This window comes from Lycorma delicatula, chromosome 2, assembly GCF_047948215.1.
Source record: "Lycorma delicatula isolate Av1 chromosome 2, ASM4794821v1, whole genome shotgun sequence".
Classification (NCBI taxonomy): domain Eukaryota; kingdom Metazoa; phylum Arthropoda; class Insecta; order Hemiptera; family Fulgoridae; genus Lycorma; species Lycorma delicatula.
This window is the reverse complement of record NC_134456.1, coordinates 1,672,391-1,688,303: the sequence shown is the minus strand read 5'-3', so window position 1 is coordinate 1,688,303 and position 15,913 is coordinate 1,672,391. Positions and strand designations below refer to the sequence as shown.

The 15,913-nt window shown below is 33.0% G+C and overlaps 1 protein-coding gene across 6 annotated transcripts in view; it reads left to right on the top strand.

Moving 5' to 3' along the window:
* The window catches only part of LOC142320410 (stAR-related lipid transfer protein 3-like), a 207,669-nt gene that overhangs the window by 146,844 nt on the left and 44,912 nt on the right, over positions 1-15,913 (top strand). For 5 of the 6 annotated variants that reach the window (XM_075358120.1, XM_075358117.1, XM_075358118.1 and 2 more), the window contains 2 exons: positions 1,556-1,609; positions 8,356-8,482. In XM_075358120.1, the coding sequence (XP_075214235.1) occupies positions 1,556-1,609; positions 8,356-8,482 (181 nt within the window). The remainder of the gene's footprint in view (positions 1-1,555; positions 1,610-8,355; positions 8,483-15,913) is intronic. The other variant, XM_075358122.1, reaches the window with a different exon arrangement.

Genomic DNA, 15,913 nt, shown 5'->3' with positions numbered 1-15,913 from the left:
GAACAACGCATTAAGTTTTGTTTTAAGTTGCAAAAGAGTGCCAAAGAAGCTCACGAAATTTTAGAATCGGTGTACGGCGATAATGTGGTAACTCTGAAGACTGTGTACAAGTGGTATGACCGATTTAAAAACGGAAATGAGTCTGTTGAAGACAAGCAGCGTGCGGGACCTCAGTTGAAAATGTGCAAAAAGTGGAAAAAATGGTTTGTTCAAACAGGCGAATGACTATTCGAGAGCTATCGGAAGACCTTAACATCTCGTACGGATCCGTTCAAAGCATTTTAACTAATGAATTGCAAATGAGACGAGTGAGTGCAAAATTTGTTCCCAGACTTTTGAGTGATGAACAGAAGGAAAGTCGTGTGTCAATTTGCACGGAGTTGAAGGGTTGTCTTCATGCAGATCTGGACCTCATGGCCAAAATTGTAACTGGAGATGAAAGTTGGGTTTATGGCTATGATCCTGAGATCAAAATGCAGAGTTCCCAATGGAAAACCAGTTCATCTCCTCGCCCTAAAAAGGCACGTCAGTCAAAATCCAACATCAAGGTCATGCTTGTTTTTTTTTCGATAGTGAGGGCATAGTGCGATCAGAGTTCGTTCCAAGGGGAACAACTGTAAACTCTGAATTTTATAAGGGTGTACTGCAATGTTTGCGAAACGACGTACGAAGAAAGCAACCAGAAAAATGGACCAATGGCTTCCTTCTTCACCACGACAACGCGCCATGTCACACCTCGCTTCTGATTCGCGAGTTTTTGGCCGAAAAAAGTGTTCCTGTCTGTCCACATCCGCCATACTCGCCAGATTTAGCACCATGCGACTTTTGGCTCTTCCCAAAAATTAAAACTGTGCTTAAAGGAAAACGTTTTGACAACATTGATGTCATTGAGAGGGCCACGACCGAGCAGCTGAAAGCCCTTCCGAAAGACGCCTTCCAGAAATGCCTCCAGTCATGGAGTCAACATTTGGATAAGTGCATTGCTAGTCAAGGACAGTACTTTGAAGGAGATTAAATCAAATTCTATGTAACCTTATTACTTTTTTTAATAAAAAATTATTCACCGTATTTTTTTATCACACCTCGTATATGTGTACTGAAACATCTATTTTAATACTTCCTTGCTGTGACAAATTCAAGTCTGCAGTTTTAAGTGCCATTATATTGACTTTCTCATTCATTAGTTTGTTAGAATCCTAATATTAAAAGTAGCAGCTAGCCGTGTTAACATTATTTCTAAATAAAAACAATTGCATCTTATTTGAACTTGAAACTGAATATTGCAGGTGATGCAATCACCTGCATTCTTTTAATACCAATGCAGTGTATAAATACCAATGCATCTTTTGCAATAGTTTGGAAATGTACACTGATATCTAGCATTTTGAAAATAAAAATAATGAAATTATTACTGAATGTTGCAAGTTCCTTGCTTTTTATTATGGTATTGCATTTATTTGCCTATGTGAATTATTAAAAACATTGTTTTTAACAGTTTTGTAAAATATATTATCCTATTTCAATAACATACTAAAATAATTTTTTTTTTTTACAGATAGGTACCATCATAACAACAGCATTTGTTTTTCATAAATCACTGTTTGTTGATGTAAGTGTTTTATTGTTTTAATTCACAAGTTTAGTATTATTTTTACTGTTATTATTATTATTACTTTTACGTTAAAGTGCCTTAGGTAAGATAATCACAAAACACCGAGTTAATCTAGTGGTGAACTCGTCACACAAATCAACTGATTTTGAAGTCAAGAGTTCTAAGATTCAAATCCTAATTAAGGCAGGTATTTTTATACAGATTTGAATACTGGATCATGGATATCGGTGTTCTTTGGTGGTTGGGTTTCAATTAACACCACACATCTCAGGAATGGTTGACCTGAGTCTGAGCAAGATACATAGTTCATTTACATTCATATTTATCATACTCTGAAGTAACACTTGCGGTAGTTCCAGAGGCTAAACATTTAAAGAAAGTAAGAATGGTAAGATAGTCACAGACACCACTATTTGTATAAGTAATAGATTTGTAATCATTTCATTTGAATTATATTGGATCATCATGAACAAGAGATTAAATTTCATTAATTTATTGGTTTGTTGATGTTTGTGTTTAAATATTTAAAAAAAATTGTCTTATACCCGGTTTCAACAATAAGCATTTTTTTTTCTTTTTAACTTCCTTGTACGAAGTAAAGGAAGTATTGTGATCGTAAAAAATGTCAGTTTTTCAGATTTCAACAGAAATATCCACTTTGACCATCCCTGAATCCATTTTGACAAATTTCGGTGTGACATTGTACATACATATGTATCTCACATAACTCAAAAACGATTAGCCATAGGATGTTGAAATTTTGGATTTAGGACTATTGTAACATCTGGTTATGCACCTCCCATTTTGATTGCAATTGACTGGACAAAAAGTGTTTGAATTTGAATTTTTGACTTTTTCTTAATTGTAGTAATAAGCCCTCATTGAGAACTTTTCAATGATATCTCATAAGTGGTACTTATTTTCATTGGTTTCAGAGCTATAGCCAAATAAAAGTTTAATTAATGAAATATTTGGATCTTACAAGGGGAAGGCTTATCACCCTTTTTTTTTAACTTTTTTTTTTAATTTAAATATATTGATTTATTAATAATTATTAACCCCTTATTGTAAACAAATTTTATGATAAATATTTTTTTTTTTTTTTTTTTGTCTTCAGTCATTTGACTGGTTTGATGCAGCTCCAAGATTCCCTATCTAGTGCTAGTCGTTTCTTTTCAGTATACCCTATACATCCTACATTCCTAACAATTTGTTTTACATATTCCAAACGTGGCCTGCCTACACAATTTTTTCCTTCTACCTGTCCTTCCAATATTAAAGCGACTATTCCAGGATGCCTTAGTATGTGGCCTATAAGTCTGTCTCTTCTTTTAACTATATTTTTCCAAATGCTCCTTTCTTCATCTATTTGTCGCAATACCTCTTCATTTAAATAATAGTAATTCAATAAAAAAATTTAAAAAATAGAAGTCATTAATGAAATAAAATTTTATTTACTTTTCATTTAAAAAAAAAAATGTGTTTATGTAATTTAATAGGCATACAAGGAAGTTATGTTGTATCCACATCAGATTGTTTAGTTCTACTATTATGTGTATTGTACAGGGCGTTTCATAATGTTCTTCTGAGTTTCAAAAATTCATTAACAAAAAGCTATTTCATTCATAAGAATAAAACAAGTACTGTACGAAAGAGTACTTCAAATAGGTTTTTCCACATATACTAGGCAGTTAGTAAACTATTTGCTCGTTAGGCGTCAACAGTAGAGAAAACGGTTGCCATGGGAAGCAAGAAGTCGTTTTGTGTGTTAGAATTTCACTTGTCAAAGTCAGTGCAAATTTCTGTGCAACGTGCGTTTCGGTTGAAATTTCATAAGGGGCCACCAAGTGACAATTCAATTCGTGCATGGTATAAATAATTCAGTGAAAGTGGTTGCTTCTGCAAGCGAAAATCAACTGGTCGTCCATCAACCTCAGAAGTCAATGTCAAACGTGTGCGTGCACGTTTCATTCGCAGCCCGTCAAAATCGACTGCGGCTGCAGGCAGAGAATTAGGAATTCCGAAAACAACAGTGTGGAGAGTTTTCTGTAAACGTTTATTATGCAAACCGTACCGTCTTCAATTAATCCATAGTCTTTTTGTTGGAGATAAAACACATAGGCTCGGTTTTTGTTTAGTTACAGGAAAAGATGTTGTTAGATGAAGGTTTTCTAAACAAGATAATTTTCAGCGATGAAGCTACTTTCCATATTAGCGGCAAAGTAAACCGTCATAACGTGTGAGTTTGGGGAACTGAAAACCCACACGCTTATGTGGAACACATTCGGGATTCTCCGAAAGTAAACGTTTTTTGTGCGATCTCTCGTGAGGTGGTGTATGGGCTGTTCTTTTTTATGGAAACGACAGTAACCGGCATGATATACCTGGATATGTTACAATTATGGCTTATGCCTCAGCTACTCAACGACTTCATTTTCCAGCAAGATGGTTGTCCTGCCCATTTTCATAACAAGGTTTGACAGTACCTTAACACAACATTACCTCGGCACTGGATAGGACGTGCATCTGAAGAAGACCAACACATTATGCTGTAACCACCAAGATCATCAGACCTCACGCCATGTGATTTCTTTCTCTGGGGATACATGAAAGGTAAGGTGTTTATCCCACCAATGCTGCACGATATCGCTGAGCGAAAGGATTGCATAATCAACGCAATCAACTCTTATCGAAAATGACATGTTAGAACGAGTTTGGCAAGAGCTAGACTTTCGTGTTGATGTGTGCCTGTCACAGAGGAGCACATATTGAACATTAATAGATTTTAACAAAAACTGTTTGAGTCCCTGCATCACCTTGTACAACTTTCATTTAGGGAAGTGAAATACTTTTTTTGTACTGAATTTTTGTAACTCCTAAGAACATTATGAAACACCCTGTATTAATGACAGATTGTCTTTTGTCCCTTGTTCTTATTATTATTTATCAATAATTTAATTTGGAATCTTGACCATTTATTGGTAACCATTTTCACTGGTAACACAACTGTATCTAGCATGAAGATAATTATTTTAAGGATTTGAAAATTGTTTGTTAAAAGTTTAAACATTATACATTTAATAGATTGTACTTTAAACATGGATAAAACTGTCCCATTGTGCTTCTCAGGTAGATGTAATATTTGCAATTGTGTGGGTAGAATTCTCAATAATGATAAAAAATATGTGAAATTATATTCACTTTGCACATATGTGAAATTTCTGTATGTTTTATTAGGTGATAAATTCTCATTGGAGGATCAGATTCATTTTATTTGCCACCAAATCAAACTGAGCTGTTTTGCTGTGAATCATCCAAATAAAACTCTAAGCTTCTTATTGTTATTAAATATTTAATATGATTGTGTTTATTCCCCTCCGAGGTATAATATCATATCTTGGTGCTCCCTCAGAAAGTTAAATGAGTTTTCATGATACAAAAATGATCATACTGTAGTTTGGCGCCCATAAGTATGAATCATGTAGACACATATTTAAAAAAAAAAAAAGTATACTTATCTATATTTGAGGTGCCACCAGTGTTCAGTTGGAGTGAATAGGTTTGTCTGTGGCTGTGAAAGGAGAAGCTTTGTTTTGCCCTTGAAACATCCTGAAAAGATCACCACGATATCTTTAAGTAGAGAGTTATATCCTGGTGATTGAAGATTTATTTTTGGTTCGTAGTGGATTTTGCAAAATGGGTGAAAAAACAGAACATTGTTGTATGAGACAAACAGAATTTGTGTCAAATTTTGTTTGAAAACTGGAAAATCAGCTTGGGAGACTTTGAACTCTTAAAAATTTATTTTGGGGATAAATCTGAGCCGCTTGTTCAACAGATTCAAACATGGTTGCTAATCAGTCTGAAAGATGACCCCCGGTCTGGCTGGTCTTCCACTTCAAAAATCAATGAAAACAATGTCAAAATTTGCAATTTAGTGTGCTCTGACTGTAGGCTTACAATTTGGAAGGTGGCAGATGATTGAATTTTGAACATCCATCGAGTGTCCTTGAAATTCATATGAATTTCATTTGAAGTCGTAAGACCAACAGAAATGACAGTGTTCCAAGACGTGATTAATCGGGCCAAGACTGACTCACATTTTATAAATACGGTAGTCACAGGTAAATAATGGATATTTATGGGTATGATCCAGAAATAAAGGCACAATCTTCACAGTGGGGTTGGTTCAAATTCACCAGTACTGAAAAAACACGACAAAGTTGTTTAAATGGGAAGACAATATTAGTGGTTATCTTTGATTCCACAGGTATCATGCATTATTATAAATTTGTCCATAAGAGACATACAGTCAACCAGAACTAAATACTGAATTTTCAGTATTTACATGAAAATGTGTGGAAGAAAAAGTCTGCACTATGATGAGACAAGAATTGGATCTTCCATTACGACAATGCACTGGCTCATCGTGCATTCTCAATCGTGGAATTTGCAGCCAAATCTCAAATTCCTGTGCTTCTGCAACCCTCCTATTCCTCTGATTTACCCCCTGCCAACTTTAACTTTTCCAAAATTGAAAATTTGCTGAAAGAGAACCAATTTAACTCGATTAAAGATATCCAAGCAAATAGAGAGAGGGTTTTGTAACACTCAGAAAGAAAATTTCCAGAAATGCTTCCAAAAGTGGAAACACTGTTGAATCTGTGGGTTCAACAATCAGAAGGGGTCTACTTTGAAGGAGCTTTATCACAATAGCCTATAAATACTGCTATTTGAAATTACAAACTAGTCTTAAAAACCTTCCAATCACACCTCATATTTATGCCTATGAATATATAATCTTTGCTAAAAAGAATAGTCATTTTTTCTTAAAATAATGTTGCTTTTATGTTGTGTTATACACTTAGTCAAATACCAGGTGTGTAAATATGAAACCATATTTATAAGAATATATATATTTTTATATATATATTTTTACCATATATTTTTATAAGAAGTGAAGCGCTGCTCAGCAGTGCGTGTCCCATCGATGCAAATAAACAGTATTCGGATGGAGCTAAGTCTGTTGAGTAAGCCGCATGCAAAAGTATTTCCCAACTGAACGCCTCAATCGTTTTCTTGACCGATTTTACTGTGTGTGATGGTGCATTAATCATGAAGTAAAATCGTTTTGTGTTGTCTTTTTTGATATTCTGGTCATTTTTCATGCATTGCTTGATTGAAATTGATCATTTGTTGTCGGTAGCGTTCAGTATTAATGGTTTCACCAGGTTTTAGCAACTCATAATAGATCACACCCTTCTAATCACACCAAACACAGAGCATTGTCTTCTTTCCATAGCGATTTGGCCTTGAAATTGATATCAGTGGTTCACCTGGAGTTACCCATGATCTTTTACACTTAGGATTCTCAAAATATATCCACTCTTTATCGCCTGTCACAATTTGATGGAGAAAGGACTTTTTTTTTGTACCTAGCAAGTAGCGTTTCACAAGTGGTTTTTCAGTTTTCTTGCTGTCCTTCATTCAGTTCATGTGGAACCCATTTTCCCATCTTCTGGATCTATCCCATGGCTTTCAGACGTATGGAGACAGCTTCTCGTGTTGCATTTAATTAATCCGTGAGTTGTTGCGTTTGAGCATCATCCTCATCCAACAATGCTTGCAATAAACTGTCTTCAAACCTTTTTGGTGTTCTTTTAAAATTACACTTTTGAATTTTTTAAACCACTCAAAGCACTGTGATTTACCAAGAGCATGCTCACTGTAAGCTTCGACAAGCATTCGATGCGATTCTGCAGCAGTTTTCTTTGAATGGTAACAGAAAATCAATACTGTCCGCAAATCGTAGTTTGTAGGTACAAAACTCGACATGTTCAATGCTATTAATACTATGCTGTTGTATGAAACTTGTATTGTTGTGAGTTGAAAAGCTTTGTCAACTGTCAAGAATATGATGCCAATGATGTGGTTTGACGGTAACTACATTGACAGCTAGGACCATTAATAGACAAATTCCAGTTTCATATTTACACACCTGGTATATGGTTGCGTATCAGTATTCTAAACCCACTAAAATGTTGTTGATATAACATTCTCCAAGGAGTACCTTCTCCTTGTTACTATAGAGGCTGGCTGTTTAGTGAACATCATTACTCTCAGTAGAAGTAACTGTGAATATGCCTCTTTTATCTGCAGTCCTTTACATGCATTACGGCTATGAGAAAACTGGGTCAGATAATATCAAATAGCAGATTAATTTATCTTTTTTTTTGTTATGAAACAATGCAATTTATGCACCGGTTCATTTCTGGAGGAATTTTTTTTTAATTACTAATTTAATAAATGTATTTATTGCAATATAAATAAGTATTACTACATTTTTGCCTCTGAATCTTTAGAAAATTGCAGTTGAATTTATCAAGGTAATGTTATTGAATTATTTTAGGAGTCTTAATGAAAGAAAATGAGTCATTTTACATTTCTTATCAAAGAGACCTATGAACAGAGTCATTAAGGATAAGGGCCATGACTGTTCTCCAGACTGTTTTGTAAAATATTTATATAAGAAATCCTAAGAGGCTGTGGAGAAAAACAGTTCCTTCAGGCCTCTCTATCCTTGCTTTTAAGTTTAAGAATGTTGTTACTAGATTGCATTTGATAGATATTAATATTATTACAAGTGCAGTAAATTAAAATGATTGTTTTATTTACCGATTGAAATATTTTGTAAGATACTATTCATTATGTTGCGTTTTACATTTAAAATCTTTGTATTGCAGTGGTCTGATAGTAAACATGCTAATAGTGGAGTAGGACTAGCAACATCATGTTTATTGTTTTCTTGGCTTGAGCTATTATTGTTTGATGTAAGAATATTCCAATATGTCAGAAGGACTTCAGGAAGATGTGAGTACATATGTTTTTTAAGTTATAATGAACTTGGAGTTATCTGAACCTCTTTAATCCAAACGTATCAGTAATGTAAATAAGAAATGAAGAAAACTAATTTTCTTTTACTAACTTTATAAAAATTTACTCCAAAGTTATTTTGTATGTATTTATAAAATATTAAATTTTTCCCCCCAAAAAAAACAAACAATTAACATAAAAAAATATGTTCGTGAAATAATCAGACAAGATTTTTAAAAATATATTATATAAATAACTCGATGGTTATGTTCTGGATTTCGCTGATCATTTGCTAGGAATCATTTTATGTATTATGATAATGCTGATTGACAAAAAAATTTTTTTTTAATGTGTGATACCATTTCTTGAATTACTTTTTTGTATACATTACAGATCTATAAACACAATTTTTTTTATAACTCTTAGTTTTAATTAATTTATGCTTAAAAAAAAAATTAAGGAAAAACATAGTTAAAATCTGTAAAATTTATAATTCTGCATGGCCATACCTTTGTTATATGCTTCTCTTTTATAAATAGCCTCGGGCACATCCCACAATAATGTCCAACAGTAATCGGCTAGCATGTTAGTATTCCATTTCCCTTTATAGCGGCTTTCCATCACCGAAATGTCTTTGTGGAAATGTTCATCATTTTTCGTCTCTGAGTTGTCAAGAAAAAATCCAGATGTGAGTGGAGGAAATGTATTTTCAAAGACATATTACATCCCATAGCTCTGTATGAAATAAAAAGTTGATAACAATATCGTCGTAATTGTCGGATTTTTGTTTTCCGAGTAAATTTTTACAAACATCTTTAAATGAAGCCCAAGCTGCAGTTTCTACATTATTTAACATCAAGTTAAATACATCATCTTTGACCGACTCTCTTATTTGAGGACCAACAAATATTACTTCTTTAATTTTTCCTTCACTTACATTCCAAAATTTCTGCCTGATGTACAAAAATCCAGGACTATCCTTCATTGCTTTTACAAAATTTTTCATTAGCCCGCGATTAATATGGAGAGGGGGTAAAAATATTCTTTTGGGTTCAACTAAGGGCTCATGAATAATATTTTTCCTGTTTGGAGTTAAGTTTTCTCGTTTTTTTCCATTCTTTGGTAACATAATGTTTATCCCTATCTTGGCTGTCCCATCACAAAGAAAACACATGTACTCAGTATAGCCTAACTGCACGCCTAACAAAATAGCTATAACTTTCAAATCACCACATATGTTCCAGCCATATTTTTTATAATTTATTCTTTCAAGAACGTCTTTCATCACATCATATGCCTTTTTCAAATTAATACCATAAGCGATCGGTATCGAAGGATATTTGTTACTGTTGTGTAGTAGAACTGCTTTTAAACTATTCTTGGACGAATCTATGAAAAGGCGCCAGTCCTCAGATTTATGTACTTGTCCTAAGTGTAATATAAGATCATCAATATTTGTTCAATAAACCAAATTATTTTCATCGATAAAGTACTGAGAAAGTTCTTTTTGTCGTCTTTGAAATGCCGAAATGTTTGTATTTCTTTTAAGTAAATTGCAACATTGCAGTCTTGATCCTAACAGTTGAGCTTGATTTTTTTGATAAATTTAAATTCCTAACCAAGTCATTTAATTCACCTTAAGGTATAAGATGTGGCTTATTGGAAGATAATTCAAAATCAAAATCATTGTCTTCTTCAGTACTGCCTGATTCTTCATTGCTGCTTTTCAAACATACAATCACAAGCAGCTCAGGAACTGAAATAATTTCACTGTGAGATACAGATCTGATTGCAGATTGCAATGAAAGATATTTTACAGTACGTTTAGATTTTTTAGAAATTCCAGACACACTTGTTAAACAAAAGTAACAATCAGTTCCATGATCCTTTGGTTCACACCAAACCATAGGTACACCAAATGGCAAAGCCTTCCATGTACCTTTCAGCCATCCTCTTAAATATACAGAACAATGACTGCATACTATTTCAGGAGCCCACTGAAAGTACAAATGATATGCTTTTTTAATTAAAGGTGTAATGTTTTTTCTATTTGATTTTACAGTAAACTCACCACATACTTAACAAAAGGCATCCACATCATTTACACAATTTCGAGGCATTATGACACTGTACTGTCAACAAAGTTAACACAACAATAAGACTAAAGAAAATTAATTCATTCCTAAATCCAGGGCTTAATACAAATAACACAGCTGTGTTTTCAGATACAGGTTTTAGCTGTGTTTTCACACAGTTACATGATTAATCTTGTTCATGAAGGCTCATTCTTCAGCATTACTTATGATTTCATAATACATGACTTATGATATTATTTAATTCTTTGTCTAGTATTGTTTATTTATAGCTTACAAATTACGTTAACAAAGTTAAACAATAAAAAATGAGCTAACAAAATAGAATGTAGGAGCTTAAAAAGCTAACTATGCGTTGAAAAATGAAAAAAAATCCTTTAATTAAAAATAAAAAATTTTTCAAAAATGGTGGGTGATGAAAAGATTCTGAGTCATATTCGTTTTCAGCATTAAAAACGTATTAAAATCATGTATTTCATGTTAGGAAACAAAAATTATGTTTCTCAGTGTAATATGAACTAATGTACTGATTATGGCTATTAAATAACGAGACTAATGTTGTAAAATATTTTATTTAAAATTTATACATATTTAGTTATTATCCCCTTCAATATACACACCTCCTCTATCCCTACGACTCTTCATGCGAATTTTCCATTGTTCGAAACAGTGCTGGAGGTCTTCTTCTGTGAGTTCTTTCATGACACGTGCCACTTTTTCTTTTACAGCTTTAACAGCTTGAAATCTGTTCGTTTTAATGCAGTTTTGATCTTGGGGAACTGATGAAAGTCACATGTTGCCAGGATAGGTGAATAAGGCAAATGGTCTAACACTGGCATGTATTACTTGGCTAGAAAAGTCTTGACAGACAATGCAGTGTGAGCCGGTGTGTTGTCCTGATGAAGGACAACACATGACTTGATTTTCTACAATTCAGGTCGTTTTTTTCTTATTTTTTCACGAAGTTGAGCAAGGATCTTAAGGTAGTAATGTTGATTAATAGTTGACCTTCAGGAACCCAGTGAAGGTACGTAATCCCATTAATATTGAAATAAACTATCATCAATGTTTTGAATTTTGATCATCATCTTCAACATCTTCTCAGCGATCTTGGAAACACTTAAACCACTCAAAAACCTTCGCACATGGTAAACATTCATTGCCATATACTTTTATTTAATAAAAGATAAGTTTCATTAGCGGTTTTTCCAAGTTTCATATAGAATTTCACGATAATTCTTTGCTCTAATAAAACACTTATTTTTCTCAGCAAAACAAAAAAACAAATGTTATCCAAACAAGGCCACAACCAGAATATATATCTACAGAAACTGGAGAGGCAACAATCGAAACAGAAGGCTTCACACTACACGGATGTCAGTTGTACAAATTTGGTGCAAACGTAGTTCTTCTGTAGCAGCATTAGTCTCTTTATTTAATAAGCCACCTCTCATAGTATGGTATTTGTATGGGAGGCTTGTGTTAGCAGACGTTATTAAGTTAAAAAGTCATTGAGGATTTTAATAGGGGGGCTCATTATATAGATATGTGTCATGGAATAAAAAATTTTTTTTTTGGGAAATTGTTCCAAAAATTGTCTAATTCCTCCAAGATCCTGTAAACAATACTTCTCATTTCAGAGCTAATAAACTCAACTGATATTGTAGGAAGATTAAATTAGATTCTTTGGAAAATATATATATGCATGTGTGTGTGGGATCCTCCTCAAAAAATATCTAAACAGCAAAACTCAGCATGCTGTAGAACAAACTGTAATGCACATATGTGATTTTTCATGTAAATCATTCACTGCCAGGCAGCTAGTGTGTGTGTGTGTGTGTGTGTGTGTGTGTGTGCATATGCACGCATGCGCGTGTTGTCATCACAGTTTTGCATTTTGTTCATATATGAAATATGTTGAACAACACTGCAGCTTTAAGTTTAGCTAAAAGCTTGGTGATTGTGATATCTCCAAAGGAAACAATATTTTTTGACTGGTTTGATGCCGCTCTCCAAGATTCCCTATCTAATGCCAGTCGTTTCATTTTAGTATACCCACTACATCCTACATTCAATTTGTTATTAGTCTTACATATTCCAAGCGTTACCTGCCTGCACAATTTTTTCCTTCTACTTGTCACTCCAATATTAAAGCGATTATTCCAGGATGCCTTAATATGTGGCCTATAAGTCTCTCTCTTCTTTTAACTATATTTTTCCAAATGCTTCCTTCTTCATCGATTTGCTGCAATACATCTTCATTTGTCACTTTATCCACCCATCTGATTTTTAACATTCTCCTATAGCTCTGCATTTCAAAAGCTTCTGATCTTTTCTTCTCAGGTACTCAAATCAGCCAAGTTTCAGTTCCATAAAAAGCTATACTCCAAACATATACTTTTTAAAATGTTTTACTGACATTTAAATTAATTTTTGATGTAAACATTTCTAACTGAGGGCTCGTTTCGCCTGTGCTATTCAGCATTTTATATCGCTCTTGCTTCATCCATCTTTAGTAATTCTACTTCCCAAATAACAATATTCTTCTACCTCCATAACCTTTTCTCCTCCTATTTTCACATTCAGTGGTCCATCTTTGTTATTTCTACTATATTTCATTACGTTTCGTTCTTGTTTATTTTCATGCGGTAGTTCTTGCATAGGACTTCATCCATGTCGTTCATTGTTTCTTCTGAATCTTTTTACTCTTGGCTAGAATTACTATATCATCAACAAATCGTAGCATCTTTATCTTTTCACATTGTATTGTTACTCCGAATCTAAATTGTTCTTTAACATTACTAACTGCTAGTTCCATGTAAAGATTAAAAAGTAACGGGGATAGGGAACATCCTTGTCAGACTCCCTTTTTTATTACGGCTTCTTTCTTATGTTCTTCAATTATTACTGTTGCTGTTTGGTTCCTGTAAATGTTAGCAATCGTTCTTCTATCTCTGTATTTGAACCCTAATTTTTTTAAAATGCTGTACATTTTATTCCAGTCTACATTATTGAATGCCTTTTCTAGGTCTATAAATGCAAGTATGTAGGTTTGTTTTTCCTTAATCTCCCTTCTACTATTAATCTCAGGCCTAAAATTGCTTCCCTTGTCCCTATATTTTTCCTGAAACCAAATTGGTCTTCTCTTAACACTTCTTCCACTCTCCTCTCAATTCTTCTGTATAGAATTCTAGTTAAGATTTTTGATGCACGACTAGTTAAACTAATTGTTCTGTATTCATCACATTTATCTGCCCCTGCTTTCTTTGGTATCATGACTGTAACACATTTTATGAAGTCTGACAGAACTTCCCCTTTTTCATAAATATTACACACCAGTTTTTATAATCTATCAATCGCTTCCTCACCTGCACTGCGCAGTAATTCTTCAGGTATTCTGTCAATTCCAGGAGCCTTTCTGCCATTCAAATCTTTTAATGCTCTCTTAAATTCAGATCTCAATATTGTTTTTTCCCATAGAAATAATTATAAATGATAAATGTATCATTACTATTAAAGAATAAGTTGATAAACACTTTAGTTAAAACATTTGTGTGTGTTTACAGTTTAAAATAGCTGAAATAGTTGTCTACTATTTATCTATACTAATTATATTCTCATTGTTAGATATGGTTACGGGATGAAAAATCCAAAACCTTTTAATCAAAATCAAAATTTGTGTGCGTAAAGTAGTAAACAACCATATATTACTGTCAACTGGACAGTGTGCTTGTGTTCACCTTTAAACAATTTCAATGATAGTACTAATTTTTTTAAAAATCCAATGATTAAATTTAATATTATTTATGTTAGAATGAAATTTATTTTGTTATTCATTAATGAAATGTAAAAAATAAATAGTAGTTTCTGGTTAATGTGCTGATTTAACCTGCTGATTTGGAAAATTTCTGGAAAAAGGTTCAATGATTGTTCATTGAGTTAGATAAATTCCTAAAATGCCTTATTTTATGCGTTTAAATAGTATTTTGTGTTATGTTTATACGCTTGTATTAAAATTGTTTACATCATAAAATAAATCGCAAAAGATAGAACTTTTAGCTCCCCTTCATCGCTTGCCCCTTGATGATTTATGATAATTTTCTTGTACATAATTTTCATATCTAATAAATATTTGAGGGATGCTGATACAGATTTACACTATGGAGTGCTCCTTTTAATGTTTTTACTTCTTTGTACGAAGTAAAGGAAGTATTGTGATCGTGAAAAATTTCAGTTTCCAGATTTCAATGAAAATATCAATTTTGAATAGTTTCAGCTTGATGTATGTATGTACATACGGTCGTATGAATGTATCTCACATTACTCAAAAACAATTAGCCGTAGGATGTTGAAGTTTTGGATTTAGGTCTGTTGTAACATCTAGTTGTGCACCTCCCCTCTTGATTGCAATCGACTGAACCAAAGTGTCCAAAAAAATTTGGATTTTGGACTTTTTCTTAACTGCAGCAATAAGCCCTCATTGAGAGCTTTTCATCGATTTATTATAAGTGGTACTTATTTTCATCGGCTCCAGAGTTATAGGCAAATAAAATTTTAATTAATGAAATATTTGGATGTTACAAGGGAAGGCACATCGGTTTGAATCAGACTTATCTCCTCTTTTTTTTTAATTTAAATATATTGATTTATTAATAATTATTAACCTCTGATTGTAAAAAAAATTTACGATGAATAATAATTCAGTAATAACAAAAAAATGAAAAAATATCAGACGTTTTTAATGAAATAAAATTTTATGTACTTTTCAATTTAAAAAAATTTGTAAATGTAATTTAATAGGCGTACAAGGAAGTTGTGTGTTGTCCACATCAAATTTTTTTATGTTAAATTGAAATATGGCAATTCAGTTTTGTATATTGACAGCAGTCATATTTAAGTTGACTAATTGCCATATAGAAAGAATGCCATTTTAACACCTTGCTATATAATTATATAAACACAAATGTAATCAAATTTATTTGTTATACAGTTACTGATTTGACTTTCTTAATGAATTATTAGTTAAAAAAGAGGTTTGGTGTATCCCCTTATATCATTCTTTTAGATTGTGTAGAAGATCCTTTGAAAACACAAAACTTCCATCTTTCTTCTGATTGGTTTTTTATTTGTAAAATATTTATTCTAAAAAAAGTTTTCTATTGTACACTTGTTTACAGTTTTTTTTTCTGTGTAAGTTGAACCTTTCTTTCCTTTAAACACTCCCAAGGCAACTCGTCCTCGCCGTTAATCAAAACACAGTCACCTCCCTTCTGGGGCTTTCCCACCAGGGTCTCCCCAACTTCACTAGGACACACTGACCTTCCTCTTCTGGAGA